Here is a 16,230-nt window from a genome sequence, read left to right as displayed (position 1 = left end):
ATGAACACTGACTGTATCGCTGAAAAAGATGGTAGAGGAACAAGAGGAGATCCATCCTTTCATGTTCTATTTAGGTAATTCGAGCTCAGTCTAAAACTTTATTTTGTTGGATTGGAACTTTGAACCCTTTATTTTTATCATTTAAATTAATTTTGTTTGATTTTTATCTTATAGAAAAAGGCGGGATTGGAGTAATCCCATCGTTGAGGATAAAAATACCCAATCATCCATTTTATTAATTGTGCAAAGTAAATGCCCCCTAAAGTTCAATCTCACAGCTTCGCATCTTCATCCGATGGCACAATTTCATTTTTGCTTAATTTTAATTATTTGTACATTTAGCAAGACAAATCCTGTTTTTAGTATTTAGTTTTTAATAATTTGTTTAAAGCATTTAAAAGATTGAGCCATGTTTTATCTTGCTAAAAATAAAAATAATTAAAGTAAGCAAAATACAAAGTTAATAAGGAAAAATCGTGTGTTTTTGCGAGGCAGCGTGGGAATTTTTTTTTATGTATTTTCTTTTTTTATTTGGATTTAGGATGAGAGAATTGAGGATTGAAGTCGAGTTATTTAGGTAACTAAGAAGATGAATAGAAAAGATTTGTGATAAATTAATTTATTAGTAAAATAAAAAGAAAGGCATATATGATCCGGCGCTTAGAAGAAGGAAGAGAGAGATATTGAAAATTAATCACTCAAATTAGTATTCCCACAATTCAATTCCTCATCACATCAAACTACAATTTGACTACTCGAAAGTTGGGAGTTGCCAACCTCTGCAGTTCCTCTTGTTCCTCTTGTTCCTCTTGTTCTTGGCTGAAGAATGATGACTCAACTAGAACATGAAAGGATAGCTCCCCTTGTAATTCCTCTTGTTCATCTACTATCCTTTTCAAAGACACAACCGCTGATTCACTGCATTCGTACAATCTAATTGATTTGAGTGTTGGTATTTCTCCAATTTCTGAAGGGAACTCCTCCAACGACTTCTTCCACAAGAGATGAAGTTGCTCAAGGCGTGGCAAGCAGGAGTCCTCTAACGTCCAACATTCCATATTCATACAGCTATGCATTTTCAAGTATTTGAGGCTGGGGAATTGGCCTTCAACTATTTCCCATCTGCGTCTTGCAAACTGCCCATTCGTCAGTGTGAGCTTCTCAAGAAGTGGTAATGAAGCTATCTTTTCCAGAATTTCCTCCAAATGGAACTTTCCGCATTGAAGAGACAGCTTCTTGAGTGAGTGCGGGAAGCTAATACTCTGCAGATACTCAGCATCACTTCCATATCCAAAAAAGCACGTCAAGCTTTCCAGCTTACTCAGACATTGAAGATAGCTGAGGCACTTCACTCTCTCCATTACTTTATTCTCGTAGCTTATAGACAGTTTCTTGATATTGGGAATTCTCTTAACCATTTCTTCATTCAAGTTGAAATCAATCACTCCTTTGAGCGTCTCTAGATTCTCCATCATAACATCACTATCCCCGCTCGGAGGATCTGGGAGATAGATTTCTCGATATTTGAACTCGACATGCTTAAGCTGATGCATTTTCCAAATTTCTACTGGTGCAGTCGAAATTCTACCAAAAGAAGAAACAATTAGTGTGTGTAGATTCCACAGCAGACTAATTGAAGAAGGGATTGGGAACGCCTCACGAAATCTAGCCCGAAGGTACCTCAAGTTCACCAATTGAAACACATTTCCTTCTAAATACTCGCTAGAACTCAATGTCCTCAAAAATCTAAAATCTAGCAATCGACAATCTGTATAAGCACCACATATGAAAGAACGAGCACATGACGACATAGTTTCCATGGCATCCCGGACTGTCATAGCTGAAGTGCTTCTGGGAATAACAATGCGGCGTTGGCTATTTATCCCTTGAGGACATTGTTGCCCTAACACATAATAAAACCTCTGCTTTTCAGCTTCTTGAAATGATAGATCTCTCACTAAATCATGCATTTTGCAGTATGTTATATTCCCAACTGCCCCCAACTCATCAACTAGAATGAGGTTTCTATCGACTAGCTCCTTCAGATACTCATTGGCAATTGTTTTCGAGCTTTTATTGATTATTGGTTTAAGAAAGCCTTCACAAACCCATAATCTCATGAGTTCTGCAACCCAAATTTTCTCATCTTCCTCAAACATCCCCATGTACAAAAAACAAGGCTTCAGATAGGCAGGCAAATGGTCATAGCTCAGTTTCAATACTCTCAAGCAATATTCATCATTTTCCGAATTCACTATTGAGCTTAAGTTTTTCTCTATGTGCTCCCAATACTCCAATGTAAGTTCGGACTTTGCCAAAAGACCCCCAATCACAGCAATCGACAAAGGAAGTCCCTTACACTTCCCCACGATCTTCTTTCCGATTTCCTCGAGTTGAAAAGGAAAAACTTCATCCCCAAATACAGTTTTGGAGAACAAACTCCAGCTACAAACATCATCTAAAAATCTCATACCAATGCTGTTAGAGTTTGTCAACTCAGTAGCCAAGTTTGAGAGCCTAGTCGTTACAATTACTCGACTCCCATCATTGTAATCGGGAAAGAAAAACCTCATCTTGTTCCACACCTCTACACTCCACATATCATCCAATATTATAATATACCTCCTACCGTATAAATACTTGTACAATTTTTCTCCCAATTCGTTCTCACTCAGATCACTACCCAAATTTCCAGTTACTTGGTGAAGAACTTGACTAAGTGTTTCTCTAACATTATAAGTTTGAGAAATTGTAGTCCACGCACGAATATCAAAATGCTCCTTAACAAGGGCATGCTCAAATATATGTCGGGCAAGAGTGGTCTTACCAATCCCGCCCATCCCTGTGATTGGGATGATTTGGCGGTTACGGTTCCCTCCAGTGAGCCGATCCAAGAGTTGAAGTTGCACGTCATCAAAGCCCACCATCATGCTTTCCTTCACAGTGGAAGAGGACGTCAAGGAGCCAGCATGAGTCGAGGAGACCTTTCGCTGCATCTGAGCTTCAGCTGAAGTCTCCATGGCTTCCTTCTTGATCACATTCATTTCTTCTTGTTGAAAATACTCAATAACAAAGTCAAGAAAAACCACAAGTAAAGTCAAAAGAAATATATTGTAGGACTTTAGTACCTTAATTATAGGGATTTGCATGACTTTGATCATTCTTAAACCTATAAATTGAGTATCATTGTAATACGGAAACATCAAGCAATATCAAAGAAATACAATAACAATCTTTGGCTTCTCTTTATTTTTCTCTACATTATGATGATACCATGTTTCAACATGGTATCAGAGCAGGTTCAACCCTAGGAACTCAGAAACGAATCATCATCGTTCATAGTCCAAAACCAAAACCGTTCCTAGCCAATTCACCAAACCAAGGCAGCCCATGTTCTTCATTTCCTGAAAAAAAAAAGAATGTCAGGAGAGATTGAAACCATAAACCAAACAGATTCAAATAACCCAAATCCAAACAGAATCCACAGAATGGGTCGAAGAGACCCAAATCCAATCAACTGCAATGAAGAAGGGATTAATAAGCACCGAAAATTAATCGGAAATTGCCGATTATTTCAGTTCCTCCCTGGATTAGATGGCAGATATGATAAACTTTGTCGGGACATTCTCAAGAAAGTTCCCGTTCCCTCAGTCGAGTCGGCGTTCTCAAAAATGAGAAGGGAGGCCGCTCGACTACAGATCTTGCAGTCGGCAACCAACCGCTTCGACACCAACATTTCATCATCGGAAGAGACCGGGACCGAACTTACCACCACATTCCGCCCTGCAACACGGCCAGAAGCGCGGTTGCAGCAAATCACCCGCCGATAAAAGCGAAGAAGACGGAGGAAAGAACCCAGACGTCTCGGTCGTCGCCGCCGCCCAATCTTCGCTGCCGCCGCCGAATCATTACTACGGCATGGCTAACTATCAAAGGCCTACCGGAGCAGCGGCGGTGGCTACGGGAGCAGCGGAGGCGGCCACAAATCGGACATCTCCGGTTGGGCAGAACGGAAGTGGAGGAAATTCGGAGCAGATCGGAGCAACAACGACCGGATCGGCGGTGGCCGAGAACCGGCCGGCGTGGGCCGCAAGAGCGGCGGCCATGGCTGTCGACCGATTGGCAGCAGCTGGACCGTGGGGCGCGAGGGAGATGTCGGCGGCTGGAGATCAGTCGCCGCTGACCGTGGGGTCGGCGGCACCGGCCATGAACCGACCGGCGGTGGCGGCGGTGGCTGTGGATCGTCCGGCAGCGGCTGCAGGACCAAGGAAGGGAGGAGGTGCAGATTTATTTGATGGAGGCGCAAGTATAGGAGGCGCAGGTATAGGGTTTGGTGTTTTCACACCAAACCCTCTAACTTCTTCAAATTATTATAAAAGACCCCATTTTTTGCCCACTAAGTCCCCGAATTCTGGAGTATTACAAATACCACCCCTGGGTTATCCTGAATTGCAGCAAGAGCCCCACTTTATGCAAACTACCCCCCTGGATTTGCATAAATTACAAAACCACCCCAAACCTCTACATAATACTAAAAACACCTCTCAATTATGTAGAATTTCCCTAAATACTTCCGCTGCATATCAAACCTCTTATGATAATAGGGATAGGGATAAAGGGTGGATTTTTGATTGTGGAGCCACTGATACAATGACTTTTGATAAAACTGATATTATTAAGTCATCAACATCACATCGTACGCATGTTCAGACTGCAAATGGTGATTTGACTCGTGTTAAAGGAGCCGGAACTATAGAAATTTCCCCTACTTTACGTCTCTCAAATTGTCTTTATGTCCCGTCTCTTTCACACAAACTCTTATCTATTAGCCATGTTACTAAAGAGCTCAATTGTACCATGCTTATGCATCCTCACTTCTGTTTACTTCAGGATATCAGGACGGGGGAGATTATTGGGCGTGGCACTGAGCGGGATGGATTGTACTATGTGGATGAGATAGCTCAACAAGGCAAGGTGATGCTGGCTCACGGAACAGCTGACCGGGAAGCCTGGCTTTGGCACCGTAGGTTAGGGCATCCATCCACGGGTTACCTTAAGATTTTATTCCCTAACATTATGCAAAATAATACTTTGTCTTGTGAAACTTGTGTTTTGGCTAAAAGTCATCGACAACCTTTTAAACCTAGTGATACTCAAGTCGATTCTATTTTTTCTTTAGTTCACTCTGATGTTTGGGGTCCATCACCTATTGCCGGGGGTCAAGGGTTTAAATATTTTCTGCTTTTTGTTGATGATTGCACTAGAATGACATGGTTATATTTTCTCAAAAATAAATCTCAAGTTTTTGATAAATTTACTCATTTTTTCGCCATGGTGCAAAATCAATTCCAGAAAAATATCCAAGTCCTTAGAACTGATAACGGGGGTGAATTTGTCAATCATAACATGCAGAACTTTTGTCAACAAAAAGGGATAATTCATCAAACCACTTGTCCCCATACCCCTGAACAAAACGGTGTTGCTGAACGAAAGAATAGAATCTTGCTTGAAATGACCCGAGCTATGATGATTGAGTCTAAGGTACCCAGCCATTTTTGGCCCGAAGCTGTCGCAACCTCAGTTTACCTTATAAACCGCCTTCCCACTAGAACCCTCAAACTTCAAACCCCATTACAAAAATTATCCACTTTGGCCTCTGTCCCTGTCACTCTCACTCTTCAACCCCGGGTCTTTGGTAGTTCTGTTTTCGTTCATATCCCTAAGAATGAACGGACTAAACTCTCTCCTTGTGCCATTAAGTGTGTGTTTGTCGGGTATGGTGTTAACCAAAAAGGGTATAGATGTTACAATCCTAAAACCCGTCAAATCATAACCACCATGAACTGCGACTTTCTTGAAACTGAATATTTTTACAGTACCCACCTTAACAGTCAGGGGGAGAGTGAAAAAGAGAGTGAGACCGATCTGTTAAGTTGGTTACCAATGCCAGGCTCGGAAGCAGACCCAACAGAAAAAGTTAGCCTTGCCACCGAGCATGTTTCATCCACTCCAGAACAATCTAGTCCGCTGCATGAGCCTATATCTTCTCCGCCACTGATATCTGAGGTAAGAGCTTCTGAACCTACTATTGTGGCTTCTGATTCTGCTGATAATATTTCTCAAGTCATTGAAGAAGAACAGGAGGATAATACAGTAGATGGAGATACTGGGAGATATGTGCTACCACCCAGGAGTAATCGAGGTGTACCTCCTAAACGGTATACCCCAGAGAAAGTTGTGAGGAATTCCCGATACTCCGTTGGGAATATCGCCAAGGGAAACTTGTCCAAAAATGCAACAGCCTATGAAGCAGCCTTATATGATGAGGAGATTCCACAAACAGCGGAGCAAGCACTGAAGATCGAGCATTGGAGAAATGCTATGAAGAAAGAGATAGGGGCCCTAAACCGGAATCATACATGGGAAAAGTGTCGGTTGCCGAAAGGGAAGAAAACTGTGGGATGCAGATGGGTTTTCACAATCAAACGAAAACCCGATGGATCTATTGAGCGATACAAAGCTCGGCTGGTTGCAAAAGGCTACACACAAACATATGGGATCGACTATGCAGAAACTTTCTCGCCTGTGGCAAAGATGAACACTGTCAGGGTGCTCCTCTCCATTGCTGCAAACAAGGATTGGGATCTTCATCAGTTTGATGTTACAAATGCTTTCCTTCATGGTGAGCTTGAAGAAGAACGGGAGGTATACATGGATGCACCCCAAGGTTTTTCAGATGAGTTCGAGGAAGGGAAGGTATGCAAATTGAAAAAGACTTTATATGGGCTCAAACAATCTCCCAGAGCTTGGTTTGGAAGATTCACCACAGCTATGAAGAAGTTCGGGTACCAGCAAAGCAATTCAGACCACACCTTATTCTTGAAGAAACAAGGTGATCTTATTTCTTGCTTAGTCATTTACGTTGATGACATGATCATAACAGGAGATGACTTAGAAGAAATTCAGAAGTTGAAAGAAAATCTCTTCAAGGAGTTCGAAATGAAGGACCTTGGGAGACTGAAGTACTTTCTCGGGATCGAAGTACTCAGATCAAAGAAAGGGATATTTATCAGTCAGAAAAAGTATACTCTTGATCTTCTTGCAGAAACAGGGATGTTAAATTGCAAGCCAGCTGAGACACCTATGGCTGTCAACCATGGGCTACAGATTGTGAAGGGAGCTGAATTGGCAGATCGAGGAAAATATCAACGTTTGGTAGGGAAACTTATATATCTTTCCCATACTCGGCCTGATATTGCATATGCTGTTGGAGTTGTGAGTCAGTTTATGCACCAACCACAAGCTGACCATATGGAAGCAGCACTCAGAATTGTGAGATACTTGAAAGGAACCTTTGATTATGGAGTACTGTTCAGGAAGACTGGACATCTCGAGATACAGGCATACACTGATGCTGACTGGGCTGGAAATCCCGTCGACCGAAAGTCAACAGCAGGATACTTCACCTTTATTGGAGGCAACCTTGTCTCATGGAGGAGTAAGAAACAGAAAGTGGTAGCACTCTCTAGTGCAGAAGCCGAGTTCAGGGGAATCAAGAGTGGACTAACCGAAGTCCTGTGGCTAAGAAGATTGTTGACTGAATTGGGTCTTCAACCGACAAAGACGTGTCAAATGTTCTGTGACAATAAAGCAGCCATCAGCATATCAGAAAATCCTGTTCAACACGACAGAACAAAGCATGTAGAAGTTGATAGGCACTTTATCAAGGAAAAAATTGAAGGAGGTATTGTGACGCTCCCATTCGTAAGATCTGAAGACCAACTCGCAGACATCCTAACCAAAGCTGTGAACTCCAAGAATTTTTCAGAAGTTCTTGGCAAGTTGAATATCGGGAATCCCGTTACTCAACTTGAGGGGGAGTGTTGAAAATACTCAATAACAAAGTCAAGAAAAACCACAAGTAAAGTCAAAAGAAATATATTGTAGGACTTTAGTACCTTAATTATAGGGATTTGCATGACTTTGATCATTCTTAAACCTATAAATTGAGTATCATTGTAATACGGAAACATCAAGCAATATCAAAGAAATACAATAACAATCTTTGGCTTCTCTTTATTTTTCTCTACATTATGATGATACCATGTTTCAACACTTCTATCACTTGCTGTAGATCTTGATAGAAGTCGATGCAACTGACTTCCTCTCTAGAATTCACTTCTTCAGCCGCATGAGCTGCATCTCCAAAGCAGTTGAAGAAGCAGCAGATTTTGGCTAGTTTGGATATGCTCAACCGAACCTTGACACAAATATGAGATTCCTGCAAGAAAGTAAAAAATTTGAGTTAGAGATTCATTTCTTCAATCACTTGTTGTAGATCTTGATACAAGTTGATGAAACTGACTTCATTGGGACTAGATCTACCCAGTTCAATCACGTTCATAATATATGATTCGATAACATCTTGAACGGCATGAGCTGCATCTACAATACGCATCTCCAGCGGATCAGCTTCATCTCTGTCAGCAACAGGGGACTTATAACCTTCAAGAAATTCCTGCAAAGAGGTAAGAATTTGAGTGAGAGATTCAACTTGTTGTTTGTCGATACAAACAACAATGTGTATTCATAAGAGAAACTATGGCTGCATAGGCTGCCATGATCAATCTCAGTTGAAGGAAAAGCAGTGCATATTTTTGCAGAGAATTTCGGTCAAGAATTTGATAGAATCTTAGTTAGGTTCAACAAAGAAACAATGTGTAAAGTAACAATGGCTATATCTCCTCCATTATTATCATAAACAATATGTGGCTAGCTTTCACAATCACATTAATTGCCAACAGCTAAGGCAAAGATAAGATGTGTCGGTTGGCCCTACAGTTTACTAGTCATTGAAGTCGCCTTTTATAAATATTTTTTTGTAGAGGAATGAAATATATGTTTGGGCTTGGCTGAGTAAGAGTGTTGTGGTTGTATATGATTTGGTACCTATTTTAGTAAAATGTAAATTAAATTGTTATTAAGATACAAGTTCCACTTTCAAATGTGATTGGAATTGTACGTATTACTAATATATAAGTGAAAGTGACAATTTTTTGTGGAAGAATAAAAACATTTCTTGGGCCTATTCCGAGCATCCTTTGTTTGTGGTGGCTTGCTTTGTCGATGGGCTGCTCTCGGATGTTCTTGCCAAGACTCCTTATTTCTATGTGTGATGCTATTAATAGCCTTTTTTTATATATAGCTTCCTATTTCATAAATAATAAAAGTATTTACAAATATACTATCTTATTATTTGTTGGAGCTTATAAGATTTAATTTTTTTTAGGGTTCGATTCCTATCTAAGATTTAATTTATTAAGAACTTATATGTGGTTAAAGTATTTGAATAATTGAGCTTATAAGTTAGAGATATATTATTTATTAGAGAGAGAAAATTAACTCGATTGTGCGGTATACACGATTATACCCAAGAGCACCTCTAAATCTTTTGTGTTGCTTTATTCAAAAATTGCTTATTAGCATGAACTTCCTCATGTCAAAAATCATAATGTTTGTAGAGCACAAAATGTAAACAAGAATGTGAATCTACTCACACAAATTCAACTGTTCAAAGCATGACAAGAATGCATATAAAACTGTAGTGACCCGCTATTTTATTTTTATGATTAAGGTTATTTACCTATTGCATTTTTTCAATTATATTAATCCAGTGATTAATATTCACTTAATTCAGCTCAGAGTTAGGAATTAGATGCCATTAACATGAGATGACCACGATTAAATTATTGAAGTAGTCAATGATTTATTTTCCAGAATGATAACTGACTTAGCAAAGTCAAGTTATTATTTTATTTGTAATAGAAATATTATTTCTATTTATTTAACATTATTCACGTTAGATTTATTCTCTGAAGTCACAATATTACTAGACGAGAAGTCAGCTATCAAAATACGATAATTATTGGAGAGTTTGATAATTAGCAAAACTCGAGATTAGTATTAGAGATACGCGATATTAGCAAGACAGGGATTAATATCAGATACAGATTCACCGAGATACTGAAGGATTTATTAGTCACACCACAACTTTTCAAACTTTACAATCACTCATTTCCTACATACCTATTACAACACCAGCTAGCAAGAAAAAAAAGAAAAAGAAAAAGGTAGTGTGCGAGTGTGGTGAATAGCTGCAGCAGCTCACTCCCTTCCCAACAGCAACGGCTATCCTATCTCTGCAGCAAGCCCACTCTTCCATTACTCCAGCCATACACAAAGGGCTCAAATCAGCCACTCTACTGTTGTACCACCCTATAGACTACTCAAGTATAGCTACTAATACACTCCTGCAAACAAACAAATCAGCAGCAACTCTCTTCCATTTTACTTCCCATTTCCCCTCCATGCTACACTAATGACCCACGAGGTGGAATTCCATTCATTGCTTTACTGCCAAACTTCAGAGGTAAGATTTGGCTTAACTCCCTCCATTCCTAAGCTCAACCTGCATCGTTTGAGAAACAATCTTTATATTACAGTTTATCGTCCCACCGATTCAATCACACAGCAGCCACCCAAACACAAGCATTCACAGGTAAATACTAAGCTCTTTTATTTTTGAATCCACTTCGCATATCATCCAACAAGCATGATTAATTAGAAAGGGCAGACTGTGTATAGATGTATATTTGCATAATGGACTTAGCAAAGTCACACACTTATGTAATCTAGAATGAGCTTGAGTTATTACAGAAAGAACAGCATAATCGGTAGTCACCTAGAACAACCAACAACCAGTAGCAAAACCACAGCATTTCATAACAAGAGTATAGAATATACAGTCCCCTTGGATGGCCTAGTTGTCCAAGAGGTCACATGTTCGAGTACTCTCGACCACACTAACCACTAGGTGGTGTGTGTGTGGTTTGTATTATTTGTAATGTAATTTCATCAAAAAAAAAAAGCATAGAATAAACAAGATTTCACGAGCTATGAGAATAGCAGCAAATCGAAGAGCATAATATATGATCGAAAACAGAATATCGTAGGATTGCTGAAGTTAGCTTTTGAGGGGGAGCCGACTGTCCTGTTTAGTCGAGCTCAAGGAAGCGACGACGGCGAGCTGCCTCGTCGAAATCTGAGTACAGCAGCAACGGAGGCGGTGGGCCCTCACATGCTCGCCCGAGAAACGCAACAGCAGCCTCAGCCTCACCCATTTTAGAAGCTTATCGAAAGCAAAACTCCAGGTAACGGTGACCCGGCGGTGGGTTTCAAAAAAAAAATGAGGAGTTGGACGGTGGACGGAGGCGGCGGCGGAAATCTCGAAGGCAGCCGACGACGCAGCAATAGGCAAACGTGAGCAGGCCTCTGCTTTGCCAGAGGTGAAGGGACGACGATCGCTTGCTGATTTTAGCACAGCAGCGGCGATTTCTGTGAAGAGGGGCAAGGGCTCAACCCCTTTTTCTCAACGGTGTGCGTGGAATCTGATCTTGTAGAGGGGAAATTGTGAGAAGGAGAGTCGGAGGTGAGGCACGGCCGCGCCGGAATTTCAGGGCGGCGGCGGTTCGGCGAAGAGGTGGCAACGGCTGACTGGAGTGCACGGCCGGTTTTGGTTCTCAGTGTGAGACTTTGAGAAAAGGAGTTCAACGTGAAGGAAATTTTAAGAGGAGAAAGAAGCTGGTGTTTGGGCTGAAGCTGTTATGTGGGCCGATTTATTTTATTGTTTTTGGGCTTATTTATTTCTCAAGGTTGAGCCTATTTATTAATAAGTGGGCCGATATTTATAGTTCTTTACTTATTTATTTGGGCAGCCCTATATTGCTCCCATTTAATAATTGGATTGCCCTATTATTTATGTCTAGTTAAAGGACTAGTCTTGATTAATCTATTAATTGGATTTAATTAAATCTAATTATGAATTAATTTAGAACGAGAATATTATTTAGTAAGCGGGTTAGTAAACCCCAAGATGAGTGGATATTAAATATCTATAATCTGATCTCATAAGACGAGCTTTAATCATTTAGTTGGATTATTATTAATGGAATATGAGTCATGCATAGTTAATTTACGCATTCTCATTTATTTGAGAATTTTTCTCGAGTTAAAGTCTTATATTATATCCTCGCATTAAAGGTCAAGCGTGAGAGTAAGAGCCAGTTAAGCAGTCACTGAACTATATCGAAGCTTTCCTATCAGGTGGGCATTATTTCCATATATATCAAATGAGTTTAATGTTATAATTGAACAAGTTATTTCGTTATAAAATCTTTGAACTAAAAATTAATTGAAGTTATTTCAAGTATTGTCTTGCCATAAAATGTTTCAATTTCAGTATGATATCTATCTGATGTGGCTTTGCCAGTTATTATGTAATTGAATTCGGGTCTTGAGCAGTTGATAGCTATCCTGCCTTGACTAGTGTACACGAGGGACTGTGAGTCATCTAGCGGGTTGGCCGGTCCGGTGTCCGTCGAGAGGTGGCCACCTATCCGGCACGCAGTTCCAGATATGATAGCTTACAAGTGAACTTAGTCTGATCAGACGAACTTTAAGAATCACAAATGAATTTAGTAAGCTTGGGCCTATTTAGCTAAAACTCCTAGGGGTGTGCATTCGGTTATATGGTTCGGTTTTTGCTAAAACCAAACCAAACCATATTTTAATTCGGTTTGAAAAAAACCCCGAACCGAACCGAATTAACCGAATAAACCGAAATTTTCATAGTTAAAACCGAACCGAACCGAAAAACCGAATTAATCCAAAAAAAACTGAAAAAATCGAAATTTTAAAAAAGAAAAACAAAAATTTTTTTAAAAAAAACAAAAAAAAACTATTAAATTAAAAAATATTTGAAGTTAGATATTATAAAATTATAATTAAAATATTGTATATATTATATTATATATATAAAAAACCGAATTAATCAAAAAACCGAAATTTTGAAAAAAAAAATCAAAAATTCTGAAAAAAAAACAAAAATAAACTATTAAATTAAAAAAATATTTGAAGTTAGATATTATAAAATTATAATTAAAATATTATATATATTATATATATATATATTATAAATATAATTCGGTTTTTCGGTTTTGTTCGGTTTTAAAAAATCCGAACCGAACCGAACTGAACCGAACCGAAAAACCGAAATTTTATGAAAAAATAAACCGAACCGAACCGAAAAACCGAAAAAACCGAACCATATTTTAAAATTTCGGTTTGGATCGGTTTGGTTATTCGGTTTCGAATTTTTTGCTCACCCCTAAAAACTCCCTTGCTGTACTGTTTATGATGGCATGACAACTTACAGTTTCACGAAGCATGTTTATATGTTTACTTAGGCATACGTGTCCACTGAGTATTTTTGTACTCAGCCCTGCATATATTTCTAAATGTGCAGGTTGAGCAGTGGTTGATGAAGATGAAGTGAGGAGCAGAGCTTTTGTCATAAGTTGATTGAATAAACTCTTGGATACATGTCTTCATACATGTAATCAGATTATTATTTCTGCTGCATATTCTTAAGTAATAAGCCTTTTGAATTAAGTCGGATTCATCCGAACTTACTAGTTAATTGAATCTTTGTGGCTAAACATAAGTTATATTATAAATGTCCTCTTTGCTGTCAATGATTAAGTTCGATCCTTCATTATATATTAACCCATTTCTATCCCCGCTTCTAATCTCCCTTCCTTAGTCATGGTTTCCCAGCTTAATTATCCTTAATTAAGTCCGGTCGTGACAAAAACATCCAAATTTAGCAGTACATGTTAATTTAGTGGTAGAGTGATTAATGAATATCTAAAGCCAAATATCTCACTTCTGAGTCTATTGTCTCCCTATCTTAAAAGTTTTTGTTCATCAATAAAAAAAATCCAAATTTATGAAGCTATTTACCTTTGAAAAAGTAGGAGTTTACCAACCACTCTTGATTAAATAACCATCGAAAGAGTTTGCAAGTTTTCCAAAGGAAAAGCTACTCCTTCAGATCAAGATCGTTCCATGTAGCATTTACGCGCTTATGATTTTTCATCTATAGAATTATTGCACACTAATGTTGTATTCAGTGCGATGCACGGCATGAATATCTTTTAGATTTTTTCGAATATAATAGAATAATTTATAAAATAATTACCAATAAGACTAGGGAGAGAGGGAGGGAAATAATACTTGTTTATACATTTTAATTATTCATACATTTAGCAAAGACAAATCCTGTTTTTAGTATTTGGTTTTTAATATTTTTGTTTAAAGCATAATTCTACGCACAATCTGTCCCGGTTCGTTTCCAAGGTAATTTCGATGTAGAGAAGTATTGGTGTGAAAACAGATTGGGCCGATTGGGCCGAGGGGCCCAAAGTCATCTCAACAAAAATTAGAATTCCAACTTTCAAATTATCACATCAATTTTGAGAACTCAGTCAATATCTATTTCGATAATAAACCAATTTCTATAAGTTTTTTAGGAGTACTAAAAAAATAGAAATGTGGCTGAAAATTATGTTGTATTAGGCATGATCTACAAAAGGGTGGCTGGGAGCTAATTACGAGTTGGGAACTAGTTTCTTAATTTTATTTTGATAATTACTCTCTCCGTCCTTATAAAATGTATTCAACTTGTTATTTTCGTTCGTTTACATAAAATATATCTAGTTTATTTTTTATAAGTTCACCATTCATGATAAAGTGATACCTAAACTATACTCATAACATATTTAACTACTTTATTAAAATCCGTATCCGTTAGGAATGGATACATTTTATCAATTTTCGTTTGTTCACATAAAATGTATTTAATCTATTTTAGACAAGTTTTCTTCTCCTAATAAAGTGAGATTCTTGTTATTTAGAAGTGGATAGTATATTTTATTAGAATGGAGGGAGTAATGAATATAAAAGGACTAGTCATATTTTGGCTCTTAAGTAAAAGGGAAGGATGATTTCCTAGTTTGCTATTTACGACTACAGTTTGCTTCCATATGATTTGGAGATTGCTTCGAGCTCCACGAGTAACAGTAAAGTAAATAAAAACTCTTTTCCGTTAATAAAAAAATTACGACATTTCATTATTTTTGGACACAAAGATTAAGAAATGCATAATTAGTAGATAAAATGAATTGGTGAAAATTGTTTAAATATTAGATATAGAGAGAGAATATGTTGCCAAAAAAGAAATAGACATCCCATTATGGAGAGAATAGGACATTTTAATGGGACAGAGGGGATATTATTTTATGAATATTATTTTTATGAATGAGAGTTGATGATATTTTGAAAAAAAAAATCAAAGCAAAGAAAAGAAAATTGAAGAGAGAGAAATTTTGATGGGAAAAAAAAACGTTAGAACTCCTCTTTTATATATTATATAAATATATATTTTAATAAAATGTGAATTAAATTGTTAGTAGAGTAAGAATTTTATTTTAAATATGATTGAAATTATGTGAATGTTATTATTATGAATGGAAGTGATAATGAATCAAAAAATTTGTTATGGGCCTACTGCTGGGGATAATTGTTCTGGGCTGGATCTGGCTTGAGTTCATTGCTTGGGCCTATTCCGGGCTTGTTTTGTTAGTAGTGGCTTGGTTAGTGTATGGGCTAGTATCAAGTGTTCTTCGCAAGACTCACTATTTCTATGTGTATTCTATTGATAATGTCTCTTTTATTTTTTATAGGCTCGTAATTCATACTTCCTCCGTCCCATGAATCTTGAGTCACTTTTTGTAGCACGAAAATTAAGAAATTGAATATTAATGTCTTAAGTATGTAGATAGTAAAGTAAAAAAGTGATTAGGTGAGTGTATAAGTAACAAAGTAGAAAAGTCCTGCAATTTTTTTGGCCAAAAATGGCTTCCATAGATCGCGGCGCAACAATCCTAACGATAGTGTTTATGTTAACGGCGTCTGCGGCAGCAGGTTCCGCTTCCTATTTGAGGGCGTCTTTCTACGACGTACTGAAATCCTGCCCATGGGCCTCTTCTGTAATACCCCGTATATTTTTATAATATTTCTATTAGCATATATATTTATATATATATATATATATAGAGAAAGGTTAAACGGAGAATGCTAAATATTTAGAGAATAGAGAAATCGGAAACAAAAACGAACAAATCTACAAATTTAACGAACAGATCAATGTACCGCATGAACAGCAATTTGCCCAGGGTTCGAATCCTGTTGGTGGCGAGATTTTCTTTTTTTTTACTAAATACGTCTGTTCAAATTGCTGTTCATGCGTTACATTGATCTGTTCGTTAAATT

General features: G+C 38.0%; 3 protein-coding genes across 3 annotated transcripts in view; all 3 read right to left on the bottom strand.

The window, feature by feature from the left end:
• The window catches only part of LOC131016908 (uncharacterized), a 1,184,262-nt gene that overhangs the window by 525,614 nt on the left and 642,418 nt on the right, over positions 1 to 16,230 (bottom strand). The gene's annotated exons all lie outside the window — the stretch shown is intronic.
• The window catches only part of LOC131016813 (putative late blight resistance protein homolog R1C-3), a 101,932-nt gene that overhangs the window by 71,143 nt on the left and 14,559 nt on the right, over positions 1 to 16,230 (bottom strand). The gene's annotated exons all lie outside the window — the stretch shown is intronic.
• LOC131016831 (putative late blight resistance protein homolog R1B-16) lies at positions 682 to 8,799 on the bottom strand. The gene is made up of 3 exons (XM_057945596.1): positions 8,366 to 8,799; positions 8,121 to 8,281; positions 682 to 3,051 (listed from the first exon to the last, which is right to left on the bottom strand). Exons 1-3 carry the CDS (start codon positions 8,456 to 8,458, stop codon positions 741 to 743), a joined length of 2,565 nt encoding a protein of 854 aa, XP_057801579.1. The 5' UTR covers positions 8,459 to 8,799; the 3' UTR covers positions 682 to 740.

Source organism: Salvia miltiorrhiza, chromosome 3 (genome assembly GCF_028751815.1).
Source record: "Salvia miltiorrhiza cultivar Shanhuang (shh) chromosome 3, IMPLAD_Smil_shh, whole genome shotgun sequence".
NCBI classification, from domain to species: domain Eukaryota; kingdom Viridiplantae; phylum Streptophyta; class Magnoliopsida; order Lamiales; family Lamiaceae; genus Salvia; species Salvia miltiorrhiza.
The sequence above is the reverse complement of the archived record's forward strand: the minus strand, read 5'-3'. Positions and strand labels throughout refer to the sequence as shown.

Excerpts from the sequence above, each read along its gene's own strand:
- LOC131016831 (XM_057945596.1), bottom strand. The coding sequence starts at position 8,458 with ATGCGTATTGTAGATGCAGCTCATGCCGTTCAAGATGTTATCGAATCA. Across the intron at positions 8,282-8,365 it reads GTAGATCTAGTCCCAATGAA|GAATCTCATATTTGTGTCAA; the intron begins GTCAGTTTCATC and ends ACTTTCTTGCAG. Across the intron at positions 3,052-8,120 it reads CAAGATCTACAGCAAGTGAT|AGAAGAAATGAATGTGATCA; the intron begins AGAAGTGTTGAA and ends GTATTTTCAACA.